Below are 20,479 nucleotides of genomic sequence, written 5' to 3'. Positions count from 1 at the left end.
TTATTCCCACGATAAAAAGATTGCGTTATGGCCATAATACTGCACCGTCACACCTTGCAAGATTGGGTATTGTTGAGAATAAAATTTACCCACATTGCAATTAAATGAAGAAACTCTGGAACACCTTATTTTCGACTGCCAAACATTTCTGATTGACAGACTTGTGCTGACTAGTGAAATCAGTGATTCAAAAATTTTATGTGATTCTTCGTCTCACCCGCCTCCACTTGATCAGTTATTAAGAGACAAAAGAAGTTATAAACCATTATACAAATATATTAAGAATACAATTCTAACGATTTAAATATAAAGTGAAGTGATAAGTGAACTGTGAAATGAAAAGTATATATATTATTTAGATAATAAAAAAGACTTGACTTAAAGGTCTTAGTTACCAGGCAAAGAGTATAATAATATATAGGGAATATATATGTTACCAGGTCATAAAATCCAAAAAAAACTGTGTAATAATATTTTGATCATGTAAATATTGTTGCTTTACGTACTTTTTGCGACCTTAAATGCTGTAATGTAATTTTAACGTACAATCTGTGCATGTTTAACTTTAAATAAGCCATTACTATAAACATTTTACGTCGTTCATAAAATTCAAAATACATTAGCTTAAAGCTATGCCGGGACCGGATTTGTTGTCTGCCCAGGGTCTTCGTTTGGATGGTCGGAGGCCAAACGAATTACGTCGAATAAGGTGCAAATTAGGTGTTTTTACTCAACCTGATGGTAGTGCATATTTAGAACAAGGAAATACAAAAGTCATAGCTGCGGTTTATGGTCCTCATCAGGTTAGCGATTAATCATTAATATTTTGAGGTTATGGAGGTACAGTCAATATTTATATCGGCGTAATTTTAATATTTTATGTGAAGTCATTATTTTATATAAAGGGTATGCCTCTGTTGTTAAAGCGTTACGTAACGTTAGGGAACCCAATAACAGCATACTGGGATCTCGATACTAATTATTTCGGTCGAAATTGCGTTTTCATACATTCACTTTGCCCTTCACACATGTCACTCTGAATATACATTAACATACATTTTACATTACATATAAATTGGAAAACCGAAATTACATTGGTAAATTGGTAAGCAAGGTTTGAACCAGCTGTCCTTGGTGACAGTCAATGGTTCAACTTATTGCGCCACCAACACTTTTGTTCTGGCCATATGTATTAGCCACCATGAGGTTTTGAAAAAAAAAAGAAATGAGTTATTTGAATTGATTGGAGAAGAAGCTGCATAGGCAAGAATATAATGGTATAGTCACACAAATACCTGGATTAAGAATATCTTGCGAGTTTGCATTTGCATGGTGCATTGTTTCTCACAGTACCTTAAAATGTTTTATTTTTATATATTGTAAATTCATAATGTCAAAGTGTGATGTATGTATTGCTAAAATGGGTTACCTTCTTTCAGGCATCAAAATCAAAAATGTCAACTGATGGAGTAGTTGTCAACTGTCAATATAGCATGGCCACATTTTCTACTGGTGAGATACAGCCCTTAGTTCAATTCACATAGATTTTAGTGTATTTTTTTTTTATGGAATAGGAGGACGAACGAGCGTACGGGTCACCTGTTCTTAAGTGATCACCACCACCCACAATCTCTTGCAACACCAGAGGAATCACAGGAGTGTTGCCGGCCTTTAAGGATGGTGTACACTCTTTTTTTGAAGGTACCCATGTCATATCGTCCCGGAAACACCGCACAAGGAAGCTCATTTCAATTAACTTTCCTTTTTTGGTTGAGAAGAATTGAACAAGCAGTAATTTAAACCACATCCAAATCAGTTTACCAGATTCTAAGAGGGGCAATCACAAACAAACCAACAAATAGACAAATATTTTAATTTTGGCTTCATATACATAAGTACCATTGTAAAGTAAAAATTATTTTTGAAATGCTAAATAATAATTAAATGAATGGTTAAGCCACTAAAACATGACCAGATATTATAGGGGGGAGCAGCTGCACTGGCTGCTCCACTCCAAAATCATAGTTCCTTCAACAATTCCGTTTATGGTCTAATTAACCTCCTAATATGTGGCATGTTGAAGAAGTCGGCGGCAGGAATCACGTGAAACAGCTCTTCGTAATCTAATAGTGCAGTCCTGATTTCATATACAAGTTTTTTCCGGTTATCATTGACACTATCTTGACTGATATTTGTAGCAGTTGGGATACCAGTACTTATGCGTTTTAAGTCAGAGCATATGTCATCAATATCAACTTTGATACTCCCATCAGCCAGAAAGCTAGTGGGCAATTTGCATAAGCTCATAGCCCATAAGAAGGAAGCTTCAATATAAGTGCTTTGACCAAGGTATTTGTGGGTAACACTGAAATGTTTAGAACTGGCCAGTTAGAAACATTGGTAATGAAAACTTTTTTGAATTTCAATTTTAGAACTTATTTGCCCTTATGTAGCCCCTTCTCATGCCAATATTTTCAATTGGTTTAACAAGTTTAAGTGTGGACATAGCAATCTCAATGATAATCAGCATGCAGGATGTCTTTTAACAGCTAGAAGATAAGATAGTGACCTATCAGCAGATACGGGCAAGTCTAGGTATTGGCATGAGTCAAGTTCAAAAACATTTAGGCGTCAGGAAGCTTTGTACCAGATGGATTCCCCATACTTTAACCGACAACCAGAAACATCGTCGCACAGACTGGTGTAGCCAAATTTTAGATAAGTTCAATGGCGGTGACTCAAATGCTGTATTTGACATCGTCACAGGTGATGAAAGCTGGATATATTGCTACGTACCCGAACCCAAAAGAAAATCAGCTCAGTGGCTGTTTCCTTTCGAGGATCGGCCAACTAAGGTAAAGAAAGGAAGAAGTCAAGGAAAAAAGATGATTGCCTCATTCTTTGGTCGGTAAGGTCATTTCGCGACAGTTGTGCTAGAAGATGGAAGGACAGTTACTGCAGACTCGTATGTCAATCGCTGTTTGCCTGTTGTCTTTGAAAAAATTCGACAGCAGCACCCTCCAAGCAGGATCCTCCTTCACCACGACAATACTTAAGCGCACTCCGAAAAACGGACTGTTGAATATTTGACTATTGCAGGTGTCGAGATAATGAGTCATCCGTCATACAGTCCTGACCTGGCGCCCTGCGACTTTTATTTATTCCTAAGAACTAAACATAAAATTTGTAGGTATTCGCTTTACGAGCCCTGAAGATGCGGTGAAAGCGTACGAAAATACCATAGAAGATAGGAGTCCTAAGGAAGAATGGGCCCACTGCTTTTCTCAGTGGTTCCATCGAATGCGACGATGTGTAGAAAGGAACGGAGATTACTTCGAAAAACAATAAAAGTATTGGCAACTTTCTATATTAAGCCGTATTTCATTTTCTAAACATTTTCAGTGTTACGTTTTGTGTTGTGTTTTGTTAGTTCAGAAGATCAGCACCTGAGCGACCTTGATAGAAACTGTGCTGGCAATCGCCTTGTGTCGCTCCTGATATCCCTGGTCTCCACGACTGGAGAATATGGCGATGATGTAGTTGGACGTTGGATGTGTTTCATACCTTTATAACATAACAATGATTGCAGGTGAAAGGAAGAACAGGCCACACGGCGATCGCAAATCGCAAGAGATGTCTATGCATTTACGACAGGCATTGTCTGCGGCTATCAAAACTGAGCTGTACCCGCGGTCGCAGATTGATATTTATGTTCAAGTTCTTCAGGTTTTTGTATTCTTTATTGTATTCTATTCTTTAAATCGTTTCTTTTTCTTTTGTTGGAAGCCAAAATTGAGCCAGTGTCAGGTTGAGGTAAGCTACCAGGTGATGAATAATGGTACAGTCAGTGTATCCGTGTTTATATAAAACAGTTTTATAATTTTATTTTAAAATCTGAAATTCTGAAACCAGATTTAGTAAAATTAGAAAATGACTTAAAAAATAATTCACACAAATATGTATCTTCTATATATATATATATATATATAAATGAATTGCTGTTCGTTAGTCTCGCTAAAACTCGAGAACGGCTGGACCGATTTGGCTAATTTTGGTCTTGATTTATTTGTGGAAGTCCAGGGAAGGTTTAAAAGGTGAATAAATATGAAAGTGTTCGGAATGAAATAAAAACAACAATTTTCCTTTGATGTGTCTCCCGTCGTCCGATATTTGTTTTGTATGGACATATTTTCTATGAGAGAATTTATCGACGCACGGTTTGACAGTTCTACTGTGAAACAATTTCATTACAACAACAGGGTCCATATTTTACGAAATAATTCTTGATGTTATGAAATATTATTAACAAATTAATAAAAACATTATTTTCTGTCTACTCTAACAACGTCTGTCGGGTCAACTAGTACTATATAAAAAGACTTATGTTAGTGTTAAGAGTGTTGTAAAACATAATCTTATTTTTCCTACTATATTAACATAAACTATTTAAAAGTTTAGTAAAAACCAGGGAAAGGAGATTCTTAAAGGATGTAGAACAGGTATGGTAAATTGGTTCCTCAGTTACGATTAATGAACACATTTATGAGAAAAAATACTATGTCCGGATCTATTATTATGTGTGTTTGTACAATTCACAATGATATTCATAGATCGCTACCTCGCTACTTAGTCATTGTTTCAACTATTTTTATGTTATTCTTTAGGGTATGTAGTTTAACTTATTGTTGTAATACTTAGATATAAAATATTATATCTTGAAAAATTTTATGACACAAAATTTGGGACAACTCGGCGCCCCTAGTCACACTTCGTCTCCACCCTCCCACCGCCTTTTTTTTTTAATAATTGGCTCCGTCAACTGAATGGTACATAAAGAAATAATCGGTTGATATAGCTGTGGTTTTCTTTTGTGAACTGAAAAATAGCCAACAAGAGTTAGTACGGTTAGTAGTAACATACATACATACATAAAATCACGCCTCTTTCCCGTAGGGGTAGGCAGAGACCACTTCTTTCCACTTGCTACGATCCTTACATACTTGTTTCGCTTCGTCCACTTTCATTATTCCTTTCATACATGCTCTTCGATTTAGGGTACTCTTGATTTCTTGGCCTTTTTTCAAGACGTCCCTGATTTGATCTTGAAACGTCCGCCTAGGTCTACCCCTTCCAACACTTTCATTCACATTGGCCTATACACTTCCTTCGTCAGTCGTTCTTCATTCATTCTCTCGACATGTCCAAACCATCTAAGCATACCTTTCTCAATTTTTGTCACAACATCTTCTTTCAGACCACAACGTTTCCTTATCTCACTATTTCTCATCCTGTCACTCAGTTTAACTCCTATCATACTTCTCAACGCTCTCATCTCAACTGCATTTATTCTATTTTCATGTTTCTTCTGCCATACCCAACTTTCACGAGTGTTGGAACCAACACCCCCTCATGCACAGCCAAACGAGCCTTATTAGACACCTTCTGCCTGCTCATAAAGGAGTGCTAAGCTCCATTCACCATGTCTCCTGCATTCACTCTTCTTTCAATATCACTCTCATACTTTCCACCTCTTGTAAATTTAGAACCCAAATACACAAACTCATTCACCTCTTCAATTTTTTCATCTCCAATCACGATATTGCAGTCTGTCACTATCTCATCTCTTTCAATCACCATCACTTTCGTCTTCTTTACATTCATCTTCATTCCCTTTCTACCAAAAGCTCTATTCATAGCAGTTACCATCTCCTGCAACTCCTCGGCCGAAGATGCAAGTAATACTTGGTCATCAGCATAGAGAAAACATTTGACGAGTAACTCATTCATTCTCAACCCACTTTCATTCTCTTTTAAATCTGTCAAGCAATTATTTATGAACAGATTAAACAGCCACGGTGACGCTACACATCCCTGTCTAAAACTTTTTTCGATATTAAACCATTCAGTGTATGCCCGTTTATCCTTACACAAGCACTAGAATCTTTAAAAAGAGATTGCAATGCTTGGATGATCACACTGCTCATTCCTTAACACTCTATCATAGGCCTTTTCTAGATCCACGAACGCGCAATAGACCTTCTTGTTTTTAGCCAAAAACTTTTCGGCTATGCACCGCAAGGAAAAGACCCGATCCGTACATCCCATTCCCTTTCTAAATCCCGCTTGGGCATCCCATACTTTTTCGTCTGTTTCGTTCACAACTCTTTCAATCAACACTTTTGCATACAATTTACCGACGACGCTGAGAAGGCTTATATCGCGGTAATTTCCACAGTCTTGTCGGGACCCATTTCCCTTATACAATAAAAGGCATTTATTTTCTCAAAATTGATTCCTTTAGAATTCTTTTTGATGTCATTTCTTATACTACTAGATACTACTACCGCTTCGGAAACAAATGGCGCTCTGAGAGAGAAGAAGCGGCGCAAGAAACTCTCCCAGCATTCTTTTTTTTTGCGCTCTTTTCAATAAAAATATACAATATTGTACAGTCGCTATAAAATAATCACAATCTAGTCCCAAGCTGTCCGATCATTTACATATTCAGCAGTGGAGTAATAGGATTTACGACAGAGCCATTTTTTTATAAAACATTTAAATTTATTTATAGATAATGCCTGAACAGTGGCTGGGACTTTATTGTAGAAGTGTATACATTTATCCTTAAAGCTATTATGTATCTTATGAAGCCTACTAGAATTAGTTACAAGCAATCCCTTATTTCTAGTGTTATAATAATGAAAATCACTATTAAGAGCAAAAAGGTGACGATTTTTGTGAACATATATTAAATTTTCATAAATGTACTGACAATAAACAGTCATAATATTTATTTCTTTAAATTTTTCTTTGAGAGACTGTCTATAACCAAGCTGATATATAGCACGAACAGCTCTCTTTTACAGTGCAAACACTATATCAATGTCAGCAGCATGACCCCATAGTAATATACCGTATGTCATGATGCTGTGAAAATAACTAAAGTACACTAATCTAGCGGTCGCAACATTCGTGTACTCTCTAATCTTTCTAACTGCATATGCCGCAGAGCTGAGTCTATCTGCTAGATGGGTAATATGTGGACCCCACTGAAGCTTTTTATCTAACGTGATACCCAAGAAGACCGTAGTGTCCACAAGTTTCAATCTCTGGTCATTTATAAGTACGTTGGTTTGTACCTCCGCTGTGTTTGGTGTAATGAACCGTAAACACTTTGTTTTTTACTGTTTAAGTGCAGATTATTCGTCTCAAACCAACGCACTATCTTTGAGAGTGCATTGCTTACCTCGTCATCAATATCCGCACGTCGCTTCACTTTAAAAATAAGTGAAGTATCATCAGCAAACAATACAATCTCATGGCTATCATCTACCACAAACGGTAGATCGTAAATATATATAAGAAACAAGAAAAGACCGAGAATAGAACCCTGTGGAACACCTATTCCCACAGGTTTACCCGAAGACCGTTTGCCATTTACATCGACTATCTGAACTCTTTCGCTTAAATATGATTTTAACAGATTTAGGGCTCTATTTTTCATTCCATAATGCTTTAGTTTTAGGAGTAAAGTTTCATGGTGGACGCAGTCAAATGCTTTTAACAAATCACAAAAAATGCCCAATGCATCCTGTGACTCTTCCCAGGCGTCAAAGATGTGCTCAATGAGTCTAGTACCCGCATTAATTGTTGATAAGCCCCTAGTGAAACCAAACTGATTTTTGTTCATTAATTTACAAAAATGCATTTGTAGAAGTAAAGTTTTTCAAAAAATTTTACTAAAAACAGGCAGCACTGAAATAGGTCTGAAATTAGCAGGGTCAAAATAACTGCCCGATTTAAACAAAGGTATAACTTTGCTGTATTTCATGAGGTCAGGGAACACACCCTCATCTATGCATTCATTAAATATTATTGCTAATTCAGGTGCTATAATGTCAAGTATGTATTTAACAATATTAGTCGAATGGCCCCATAGGTCCTTTGTATTTTGGCACTGGCAATGGCACGATTACAGCTTTGGACCAGTCTCCTGGTACTTGCCCATTTCGCCAGCACAAATTGAAGAGGCGGGACAACTGGCTAGCCACTACGCCCCGACCGGCCCTCGGCATCTCGACGGTAATCCTGTCATACCCTGCAGCTTTACCTAATCTCATACTTTTCAATGCTTTCACTATTTCATCCATGCTTATGTCACTTTCATCAACATTTATATTAGTTAGGTTAGTGGTAAACACCCATAATATTAACTGCAGTGTGTAAATCACACAATAATAATGACCGTTGGTAGGCAGACGGCGGCGCGTACTGCGCGTGCGTGAACGCTTCGACGCTGGCGCTGGTGGATGCGGGCGTGCCCCTGCGGGCGTACGCGTGCGCCAGCTCGGCGAGCGTGGCGGGGCCAGGCGGCGCGCGCGAGCCGCTCGTGGACGTGGGCCACGTGGAGGAGGCGGCGGGCGGCGTGTGTCTGACGGTCGCCGCGCTGCCGAGTACGGGTCAGTTGAACTGCACTCGTCACCTTGAGACATAAGATGCCAAGCCTCATTTGCCCAGTAATTTCACTAGCCCCGCCGCCCTTCAGAGTGAAACAGAGTAATGCTCACACATTACTGCTACACGGCAGAAATAGGCGCCGTTGTTGTTGGTACCCATAATCTAGCCGGTATCCGGTGCAAAGAAGCCTTCCACTGGTGCGTTGTAATGTAATGTTGGCCAGTTGCAATCTTAGAGCTATATTACACCGGGACCCCACGGTGGCAACCAGTCGCCGCTACCAACAATATGTATACAGCTCTATAACTGGTGTCCGTTTGGTTGCGCAACGAATTAGGGGCTCGACATTTAAAAATGAAATGCCAAGTCTAAATAGGGATGAACCCACCACTGTTTCTTTTTTCTCTTAAATTTTCTTTTCCTTCTTACATACACCAGTAGTCATGCTATCTCTTCGAGAAACATTTTGATACTGTCTCAACAAAGTGGCATCACTAATGTCTATTTTGGTAGCTTACGGACCCCACTGCGGCGCAACTGGTTGTTCCGGTGATATAAAGTCCTTAAAGCTTCTCGTACATGACCCCGGTGCAAACCGAGAAAAAGGAATAATTAAGAAAATATAATAGAAACATATTTATTTACCATAGGGTAATAACAATACTTGGTAAACATCGTGAAGCAACATCAATTCGTAAATCAAATCAAAATCACTTCATTCATGTAGGTCACGGAAATGACACTTATGAATGTCAAGACACACCCAGCTCATATAGCCTACCCATGTTGTACCTATCTATGTTGCAGAGCACTTATCGCCCTTTTACAAGTCACTTCATGCTAAAACTCGTGCAATAAAAGTACTCGTGCCAAAGAAAAGGGTATTCGATTTGTGTGGGTCAGGAACGGAAAAATATATACTCGCAAAGACGAACACTCTTCACCAATTCTCATTAAAAACAATGAATCACTTAACAAATTATGAAACTGAAAGTGACGTGATCATCAAAATATGACAGATTAATAGCAAAAAAAAAACAATATTTACTACCAAAATTTTCGAGGTACGAAAACGAAATTAGAAAACATAAGGTTCGAGTCTCTTGCAAGTAAATACGATATTATTGTGGGAACAGAAACATGGCTTGATAATTCGATATACGACGGTGAACTTTTTAATGAACAATATTTTATACACAGAAGAGATAGAGAATCCACCGACTCCCAAAAAAAAGGTGGGAGGTGGTGTGATCGTGGCAGTTGCTAAATCTATTAATAGTACGCGTATTATCCATTTCGAGAGTCCTAACGAGGACTTATGGCTTTCTATTAAGTGTACATGTAATGGTAATACTAAAGACATTCTTCTATGTGCTGTTTATGTCCCCCCTCCAGTGTGTAGCGTTGTCTTGGAAAACATAAGTACGGTTGTGCAATCACACTCAAATGAAGTACTAGTAGTTGGTGATTTTAATTTAGGATTCATAGATTGGAAATTAGATGACAATAAGTTATTACAACCTTTTAACTACAACAATAAATTAGGCTTTTCAATCGTAGATTTTATGTCTCAAAACAACTTTCTTCAATATAATAATGTTCGGAATAGTAATAACCGCATTTTAGATCTCGTTCTTGGTCGAGAATGTATTGTTAAAGTCACGGAAGCAAGTGCCCCTTATCAAAACTTGATACTCATCATCCAGCAATCATAATCAACGTAGAATTAAACACATGTAAATACCTTAAATGTAGAACCTTTGTTAATCACGCTTTTATAAAGCTGATTATGATGTAATAAATAAGAAAATCGAGCGAACCCGATTGGGACCAGACACTTATAGCCAGTGAAGATGTTAATGTCATGGTTTCATAATTATACAACATGCTGAACGATATTATTGCAGTTTATGTTCCAAAACGGAAAGTAAAAGGCACAAAATATCCAATTCGGTATAAACCGAATCTCATTAAATTAATTCGTGAAAACGAGAAAATCCGCAAGCGTTTCAAAACATATAAAAACCCAAGAGATGAACTTGAACTCAATTTATTGAAAAAACGTGTTGCTTCATTACTTAAAACCTATTACAATGACTATCATGCCGGAATTGAATCACTAATACACAGTGACCCAAAGAAATTTTGAGGGTTTATAAAAAATAAAAAGAGCTCCTCGTTCGAAATACCTAGTAAGATGAAATTGAATGACACAACCTCAGAAACTGGTCAAGGTATGACAGAACTATTTGCTACTCATTTCCAATCAATATTTTCAAAAGATAACATCAATGGTTATAATCTTGATAGTAAAACTACATTTCCCCAGTTTTCCATTTCCAATGTAGAAATAAGTGAAAGAAACATTTTTAAGTTACTTCGTTCTATTGATCCTAGTAAAGGAGCTGGTCCCGATGGTATTCCGCCATACTTTATTTTTAAAAACATGGAGGCACTTATCTTTGCCGTGAAATATTATTTTCAAAAAATCCATGCAAACCTCAATTTTTCCTGATTTGTGGAAGATAGCAAATATAGTTCCTATATATAAAAAGGACCATAGAGATAATATCAAAAACTATCGCCCAGTTTCAATATTAAACACATTTTCCAAAATTTTTGAGCGACTAATTTTATCAGCAGTAACTCCCTACTTAAGTAATATAATAACAGACAATCAACATGTTTTTTTAAAACATCGCTGTATATTTAACACGCTTGTTCGAAGTACTTTAGAGTTCAATAGCATAATATGGAACCCTTTCTATAAATGCCACATAAAACGCATGGAAAAAATTCAAAAATCATTTACGAAATTCTAGTCATTCAAAGATGCCTCTCAAATCGATCACGTTACTGTGACAGATTAAATCATTTTAAGATTGTTTCTCTGTTCAACAGACGAAAATTTCTGGACCTTTGCGGCCTTTTTAAAATTATACACGGATCCTTAGAACCTAACATAATATCTAACTTAAATTTCTCCATTCCAAGATGTTTACCAAGACAACCGATTCATAAAATATTTTCAAATAATTACTCTAGAACGAATGTGAAACAATACGGTCCTCATAATAGAATATCTACAACATTCAATGATATTAACGATCATGAAGTTGGCATTTTAAACGACACGTTTAAGTCATTTAGAAATAAAGTTTTAGAAAAAATAACGACCACGGTAGATAATAGATTGTATTAGATTGTTAATGACTTATTAATTCTTACTTTTATTTTTTTGTAATTCCACACTTACTACTTTATAATTATTATTTACATTCTATACTTTCTAGATTTAAGATTTATTACTAAGTTACTTAATTTTTTCATAACTAAAATGCTGAATGTACCTAATTAGAATAGCCAATCTAGAATTAGTATGTAAGTGCAAATCAATTGTTAATGTTAAGTTGAGTTATTGTGGGTACATCTTAAATAAATAAATAGCCTACTTAATATAATACTATACAAATATAAGGTGGCCTGCGCTGAACCAGACAATAACAATGGATTATTATCTTCTTTATAATCTGCTATACTGTAGTTAGACTTCTTTGTCAAAAGAGCATTAAGATATTTTTGCATTTGTGCTCAGTGAGTGAGTATATTATGTAATATTTTATTGTAAAATTGAATACCAAGATCTATCAAGGAGTCCTTTACCCAATGACGTTTTAAACATTTAGAAAATCCTTACACCATAAAAAGGCATTTATTTTCTCAAAATTGATTCCTTTTTGATGTCATTTCTAATATACTAGATACTACTACCGCTTCGGAAACAAATGGCGCTCTGAGAGAGAAGAAGCGGCGCAAGAAACTCTTGCGCTCTTTTCAATAAAAATATACAATATTGTACAGTCATTTCTATCGCTATAAAATAATCATAATCTAGTCCCAGGCTGTCCGATCACTTATATATTCAGCTGTGGAGTAATAGGATTTACGACAGAGTCATTTTTTTATAAAACATTTAAATTTATTCATAGATAATGCCTGAATGGTGGCTGGGACTTTATTATAAAAATGTATACATTTACCCTTAACGCTATTATGTATCTTATGAAGCCTACTAGAATTAGTTACAAGCAATCCCTTATTTCTAGTTTTATAATAATGAAAATCACTATTAAGAGCAAAAAGGTGACGATTTTTGTGAACATACAGTATGGTCTGCATACCTATGACATAAATAAAAATATAAGAAATACTAGTCCACAAAACTATCGCAAAATTAATTATTTAATTAAAAACTTTAAATTGAAAAAATGAAATTTTCAAACAAAATAAATATAATACGCTGACGGAAGATCAAATATAATACGATATGAATCAAGTTGGAATCAAACTAAAGCCGGGGTACCTCAGGTCAGTGTACTTGAACCATTATTATTTCTACTATATATCAACGACCTACCAAATATTACAGAAAATAAGTGTGTGTTATATGCTGATGACATTACAATAATTATCCCTGACACAAACTCAAAAAGACCATACGACTCGGTCATAAATGATGAAATCATTGATATCGGCAAATGGTTAGAAAGTAACAATTTAAATATTAATATATTAAAAACAAAACTTATACAATTTAAAAATTATAATACCATTTATCCACCCCTTAGAAACATAACATACAATGACATTAAAATTGATGAGGTTGAAAATACCAAATTCTTAGGCATAATAATGGATAATAATTGTAATTGGAAAGCTCACGTTGAATCATTATGCAAACGTCTTAATAAGTTTGTTTTTGAAATAAGGAGAATTAAAAAAAACTATATCGGAAAAAGCGGCTTTAACGGCCTACCACGCTTACGTGGAGTCTATAATTAGGTATGGGATCATAATATGGGGTAACTCAACAGTAATAAATAGAGTCTTAATAGCGCAAAAAAAATGTTTGACGGCTGCAGCGGGAAAAGGACCCCTTGAAAGCTGCAGACCAGTATTTAAAAAATATAACTTATTAACAATTATTGAATTATACATATTTGAGTGCTGTATGTTGTGTATGTGTTCGAAAACAATTTAGCGAATTCAGTAAACGTGAAAACACTTCTCTATTCCCATCCAGGGACCCCACCAAACTACAAGTACCTTGCTGTAGAACTACATTATATCAGAGAAACTGTTTGTGTATGTGCATAAAAATCTATAATCACATCCCAAAAATAATAAGAGAGGTATCGTCAAATAGGAATTTCTCATCTAAATTGAAAATATACCTTAGTAAAAACTGCCTATATTCATTAGACGAATATTTTCAACTAAAAACTTAACTATATACAATATAATACTGCTACTAATCTTTTGTTAAATTTATATTATTGTAACTAATGATTTTTTTGTATTGTAAGAAATGTATTTTATAAAATTTGAACGTCATAAATGTGGCAAACATGTACTCAATAATATTTATGTAACATCAATCTAACATGTTTATGCAAATAAAAACTTTGACTTTGAAATAAGAATAAGCAGTACTGTACAGACGACGAACATTGACCTCTGGATCGTCGGCTTCACCTTTGATTTGTTTGATTATTTGCGACGAAATAAAAATTCTCTATGTTCATTCTTACGAACACTTTTTATTTCGGTATAACTGAACTGAACTGTAAATTCAATATTGTGCATCTTGTTTTATATTCAAAATAACTCACCCGTATTCGCAAACGTCAAAGAAAAACTAAATGTCAAATTTACCGTAAAAGCAATAACAATTAACAAACTTAAAAACACAATTTACACATGTACACACATACACATACAGTAGTAGAAAGTGTCCATTTCAGCTTGATTCCTTCGAAAGGCAAACACATAATCTATTTGCCCAAAAGACTCGCACACTGTCACTCGCAAATACACTGGTCACTGATTAGTGACGACTGAAGTCACTCGCACAGAATAATGAAAGAATAATAATATGGGTAGGTGTGTTTATTGGGGAGGATACCTGCTGTCAACGTTTCGGCAATTTCATGGGTAGGCTGTACTCTCTGGCTGCGAGTAGATTATGAAGACCATGTCCGGTCATGTCTACAGGTCATCTGGAAGGTGTCAAGGAAGCCAAATTGGCTTCAATGAAGCTAGGGTCATTAATAGATCACGATGCCCGCGTGCAACGAATAGCTGCTCGAATTGTCGGGGATCCAGTGCTCTGTGAACGGCTAGATCATTTGGCGTTGCTGGGTTTCCGAACAACTGCTTGACCTGATTCCTGCCGCCGAATTCCACTTTCGCACGACTCGCCACAAATTACGATATCATCTCCACCATCAGGATGTCAGGCGTTCCCTTACAGTGCCTTTTTCAAAGAACTTTCATCCTTGACATAGATATCTTTAAAATCAGCCTGTACACCTATCTAAAAGCTCGGCAATGCTCCTGTGATTCCTTTGGTGTTGTAATGAGGGCGGCGGTGATCAATTAACATCAGGTGTCCTGTACGCTCATTTGTCCGTTTAATAAAACCTGAGTAACTACGGGTAAGATGATACGGTTTTAAAAAATTAGATTGCTTTGTATTACATAACATGTTATCCGTTTACAACTTAAACAAAAAAATAATAATTTAAATAAATTCATTTTCATTTCATTTCATTAAATACACTAAGTATTTAAGTTTAACTAATTTAGTAAGCGTAGTGTTTTAAGGTTTTTTACGCTATTTCTAGAAACACTGTGCGCTAAGTATTTAAAGTTAAATAGCTTTTTGAATCGGGTATTATTTCCTTTAAAAGAAGCTATTTATCGATAGGTTGCGCCCTACCCTAAGCCCGTCCGCGTTCTTTCACTTTAGGACGGTCCGACACAGTTGAAGTCACCGCGAGAAGCGAACAGGCAACATCGCTTGTGTTCGATCCGACAAACGACCAGCGTCTTTGAACTTGAAGTACGCGGGGTGGCAACATCGCATTTTGATGTGCAAAGATTCAAGTTCATTGAATCATTGAGTGTTGACCCAGTGACCTCGTGACCCGATTGTACAATGTACAGCATGTTAATATTTGCTCAAAATTAAAAGTCTACTTTTTGACCTAACTAGTGCACCGTTTTTTGTCATGTTTTGTATATCGTCAGCAAATGTTATAACAAGTATGTGGCTACATTTAATTCATAGATGATAAATACATACTGTATATAAAATTTTCATAAATGTGCTGACAATGAACAGTCATAATATTTATTTCTTTAATTTTTACTTTGAGAGACTGTGGAAGATACTGGTACGTGTATATGCTTAAATTAAGCATATCATGTGCTGCTTTTAGTGAAGAGTTAAGGTCTCTTTGGTCGTGATAATCGGGAGAAATATTTATCAAATTAATTTGCATTTTCTATATCCGAATTTATAACGCGATTATTAATATTTAAACAGATACAGGTGTTACGGCTATTCGATCTGCCAGTTTCATTGTTAATTCGCATTTCCCAAGTCGCTTTTACTTTATTATTACTGTTTTTAATTTTATCTGCAATCAAACGTGTTTTCGCTTCATAACAAACTACTGTAAATTCATAATAATGTTCTTCATAATAAGCTTCGATCGCTGTATCTGTAGTCTGTACATTGATGCGTAGAGTCCAATTGTTTAAAATATTCTTGGTCAATAAACAGCAATTTAAAACATACAGTTTAGTGTTGCGTACCTATATTGAATTTAAAGAACCCCGATGCAAACAGTGGCAGTAGACACACGACTAATGAGAATAGTGTGCTTACCTTGTCAATTAAGCACACTTTTGCTATCAGACTGTGAATGATTTGACCTTATGTGTGTATAGAACGTCATTACCTTTATCGTAGGTAACTTATTACACAGCACCTACAGTAATGGCGAGCGTAGTCATAGTAGTTAAGCAAAGCATAGCCAACGAAACCAGAAAGAAATTCGTTTAAAATTTTAATATTGCAGTACTTATGACTTCAAAGAAAGTGTGTGCTGGCTTCATCAAGGCAAAGTTAATAAATACAAGTTTAGCCGACTTAACTCCATTGAGCGTACTTTTACTCCAAAAACAGCAAATTTTAACACAATCCGTTCAGTCGTTATACAAGTCTGTAGAATTAATAATAATAATATTGACACACTCTTACACAGATTATCTTGCCCCAAACTAGGCATAGCTTGTATTAGGGTACAAGACAACAATATGTTTAATACAATATATCTTATCTTTAAACGAGCAATTCTTGTATATAAATAAATATATAATCTGAATCTCGGAAATGGCTCCAACGATTTTAATGAAATTAAGTATACAGGTAGTTTCGGGGGCGAGAAATGGATCTAGCTAGATTTCAATTTTAAAAAATGTAGTTTTATCCGTATTTTAATGAGAAACTGCTACAATAACATTAGAATACAAAGGTAAATTTCGCCACTATATACAAGACTTTAATAGCTCAGACATTGGGAGATCCGGAAAGCAGAAGAACCCGGTTCGAATCCAGATCTCCTATTAGTTTTTTTTTGTTCAAGTTTTGTACATTCTTAAAAATCCGAGCAAGGCAGGTCAGAATGTCGGTATGTGTATGTACCTAAATATAATATATTCCGCGCAAGCACACTTATGTATGTATGTCATTTCTAATATACTAGATACTACTACCGCTTCGAAAACAAATGGCGTTCTGAGAGAGAAGAAGCGGCGCAAGAAACTCTCCCAGTATTCTTTTTTTTGCGCTATTTTTAATGAAACATACAAGATCGGATCACTTTGATATGCAGCTGTGGAGTAGTAGGATTTACGACAGGTCCATTTCTCAAATAAAACATTTAATAAAACAACAACAACATTTATAGATAATACCTGAACAGTGGCTGGGACTTTATATAACTATAGATACCTACCGTATGACATTGTGATTAATGGTAGGTTTTTACACGATATTGATCTTTGTTGGCAGGCAGTATAGCGCTGTTGGAGATGTCACACAGACTGCACATGGACTATTTTGACGTGGTGCTGAGTCGTGCAATGCAGGGCTGCAAGGACATCGAGGTATTGTATCAATTATTTGGCCTTATAAGAATGTGTAACATGTGCTATGAGATCTAATTAGTAGATATGATGATTTGCTATATTTTTTTCAAAGTGCGCTTTCCCGTTTATCTTTTGTGTCTGAACATCCATAGCACATGTGCTAAAACTTATTCGACAACGGGTCATGCCGCTAACACACGCTGATCCATGTATTTTTGAAAACAAAATGGCGGAGGTTAAAGTTAGCACTCAGAATTTAATTATAATTCTTAATTATTTATCACGCATTAATATGATTATTCTATATAAAAAAGGTTAAAAGTTAGTATCCCGGAGCACGAGGGGGGAAGGGGTAACCTTGATACTACTCCCATTACAACGTAATGCACCGTTCCAGAGAAAAAAGCATTATAACCTAACCTCAAATTATGATATTTTGAAAGGTTGGGAAGGTTCTGACACTCGCACGCTACGCTCGGCTCGCGCGTTGTAACTGTTCTAACATGACCTTACCTAACCAATTTTTATAAATATATTTGTAGTTGATAGAGCTTTTTGGTCCACGACTATCTATAGTGTAACTACTCTTATTACTTATTGTACAGTTTTCAAGACAACAATAAAACAAAAATTCTACCCTCAAATGGAGTGCTGGCATGGCTGCGGAAGGCTAAAAGCTGAAGAGTAACATTCACGCAATTACGATTAAAACTGAATAACAAAAATAAACGAAAAATAGTTATTGTTTTTTTAACTGGCTTTACAACTCTGGGTTCTAGCCTTTTTAGTTTAAAAATTATTATTGATGAAGCCTTCTAATCTGTCCCAGACTATTTTTTAAGTTTCATTTCACTGTTTTTCATTTCCAATTGACAGTTTTTGGCCTCCAGCCGCCATGACAATACTCATGTAGCGTTTTATTTACGTGATTACCCGTTTTAGGTTTTAATTTTTTTTTGTTATTTTCTACGGTGGATTAGCCTGTAATAAGAGTGGTATCATTATAATCGTGGAATAAAGCTCTATCAAATACAAATTTTTTTACCACCTTATTCGTGCTACGGGATACTAAGTCCAACCCGTTAACAATTCTTAAACAATTATAGAGTATATACTGTAAATTATAAAAAAACGTTTTTTTTTATGCAATAAGAGGACAAACGAACGTACGGGTCACCTGGTGTTAAGTGATCACCGCCGCCCACATTCTCTTGCAACACCAGAGGAATCACAAGAGCGTTGCCGGCCTTTAAGGAAGGTGTACGCGCTTTTTTTGAAGGTACCCATGTCGTATCGTCCCGGAAACACTGCACAAGGAAGCTCATTCCACAGCGTTGTAGTACGCGGAAGAAAGCTCCTTGAAAACCGCTCTGTGGAGGACCGCCACACATCCAGATGGTGATTTCGAGACCCAGTATTCCGATACTAGGCGAGGCTTTAAGGGAAGTGTTGTCGAAGAGCGGTGATACGACAAATGGGGTTTTTTAGTGGTAAACGCGCAAACTTGAATCTTCTGGGGGTTAAATTGGACAAGGTTTGATGGCTTGTCTATGCTTCAAATTTAATAATTGTTATTATTTTTGTTATATTATAACCAGATCTACCGACACATCTTCATATAGTACTTATATTAATGATAGTGGATAAGCGAAATAAATATATTTAAGCATGTAGACTAATTATGCTATAGCACAGATCTCAGTGGTTTTATTTGCAAAGATCAACCATTTGATAAAATTGGTATTTTATTAATAAAAAATATGTCGTATCTATAATAATTAATATTTTCAGGTAATATTAGACGAGGCAGTGAGAGAACATTTAGCGGAGGGCTGGACCCAACAAGATGCCACAATAACAATATGAAATATATTCTTTTTGATATTACGAAGACTATTATTTTACCTGTTTACCCCATAGACTTAAATTATACTAGGTTATAGACGACCTGACAGCCCAATAATGTATAATCAATTTTGATTATTATTTAAGATTTATTTATTTTATTAAGATGTGTTATATGTGAAGATATTATTGAGTCATTGATTATTAAGTACTATTATTATACAAGGTTTTCTACACAGTCCGGCATTTTAGTTTCAATTATTAGCAAAGTTTAACAGCACATATGGCACGTCAACGTCACACATTGTTCGAGACTGGCTGGCGTAGGCCCACTTGGGCGTAGTATTAGTTACAGCACTTTAGGACTACGCCTGCGGTATCTAGTTAGAGCGCATGGCATATATCATTTCATTATACTTAGCTAAAAGAAAATCTTTACTGCATAGTTTTACATGTCAGATGAAGTTACTAGTAAAATATAAGAATTAGGCCCATGAGCCATGAATTAAACTCGAAAGTTTTCCACAAAATCCTTAGACAACAACAAACAACATATGGTACTTTTATCTCGAAATATTTTAGAGTTCCCAAGGAAGTGCAATACATATGTTGGGTGAGATAACATATTATATAGACGACGCAAGAAAGCTATTGGGGAAAGAGAAACATTCCCAAGATTTTCAGAATGGCGTAAAACGAATTTGGAATTATTTGTAAAAAAAATAATATCATTGCAATATTAGTTTGGATATCGTTTCCAAGGTATTCAGGGTTGCTGAGAACGAATTTGGGATAATTTTTGAATTCAAATTTGACCACTGAGTAATTTATGATTCCAACAATATGGATGGGTGCCTACTTTACTACAAAGGTAGTAAAGAAATTTGGTACGAATCATTTTTAAAACACAATTTCCGCTGCGCAAAACAGTATTAAGCAATATGTATAACGGTTCCAGGCTTCTCAGGGTAGTAAAAAACGAATTTTGGATAATTTTTTAGAAACACTATGGGTGCTCCTGTCAAGGTAGAGTCATATGGGGCAAGTGTGTGCATAAAAAATAGTGTCAAAATTAAAAAATAAGCATGATAGGAAAATAAAAATGCCACAGAGTATTTAGTTCGGTAATAATTAAATTAATAAGTAATGTCTACAACACTTCGGGATACAACGGATT

General features: G+C 35.7%; 1 protein-coding gene across 1 annotated transcript; it reads left to right on the top strand.

The window, feature by feature from the left end:
- Nucleotides 1–418: 418 nt before the first annotated feature.
- On the top strand, nucleotides 419–19,344 carry LOC126976312 (exosome complex component RRP41). The gene is made up of 6 exons (XM_050824594.1): nucleotides 419–803; nucleotides 1,440–1,512; nucleotides 3,590–3,726; nucleotides 8,255–8,459; nucleotides 17,381–17,475; nucleotides 19,249–19,344. The coding sequence occupies exons 1-6, from the start codon at nucleotides 633–635 to the stop codon at nucleotides 19,321–19,323; spliced, it is 756 nt and encodes a 251-aa protein (XP_050680551.1). The 5' UTR covers nucleotides 419–632; the 3' UTR covers nucleotides 19,324–19,344.
- Nucleotides 19,345–20,479: the final 1,135 nt, after the last annotated feature.

Source organism: Leptidea sinapis, chromosome 40 (assembly GCF_905404315.1).
Source record: "Leptidea sinapis chromosome 40, ilLepSina1.1, whole genome shotgun sequence".
Taxonomy (NCBI): Eukaryota; Metazoa; Arthropoda; class Insecta; order Lepidoptera; family Pieridae; genus Leptidea; species Leptidea sinapis.
This window is presented reverse-complemented; position numbering and strand designations above follow the sequence as displayed.

Bases quoted from the DNA above. Each gene is read 5' to 3' on its own strand.
- LOC126976312 (XM_050824594.1), top strand. From the start codon at position 633: ATGCCGGGACCGGATTTGTTGTCTGCCCAGGGTCTTCGTTTGGATGGT. The intron at 804-1,439 runs GTTAGCGATTAA...ACCTTCTTTCAG, and splicing joins CGGTTTATGGTCCTCATCAG to GCATCAAAATCAAAAATGTC. The intron at 3,727-8,254 runs GTTTTTGTATTC...GACCGTTGGTAG, and splicing joins TTTATGTTCAAGTTCTTCAG to GCAGACGGCGGCGCGTACTG.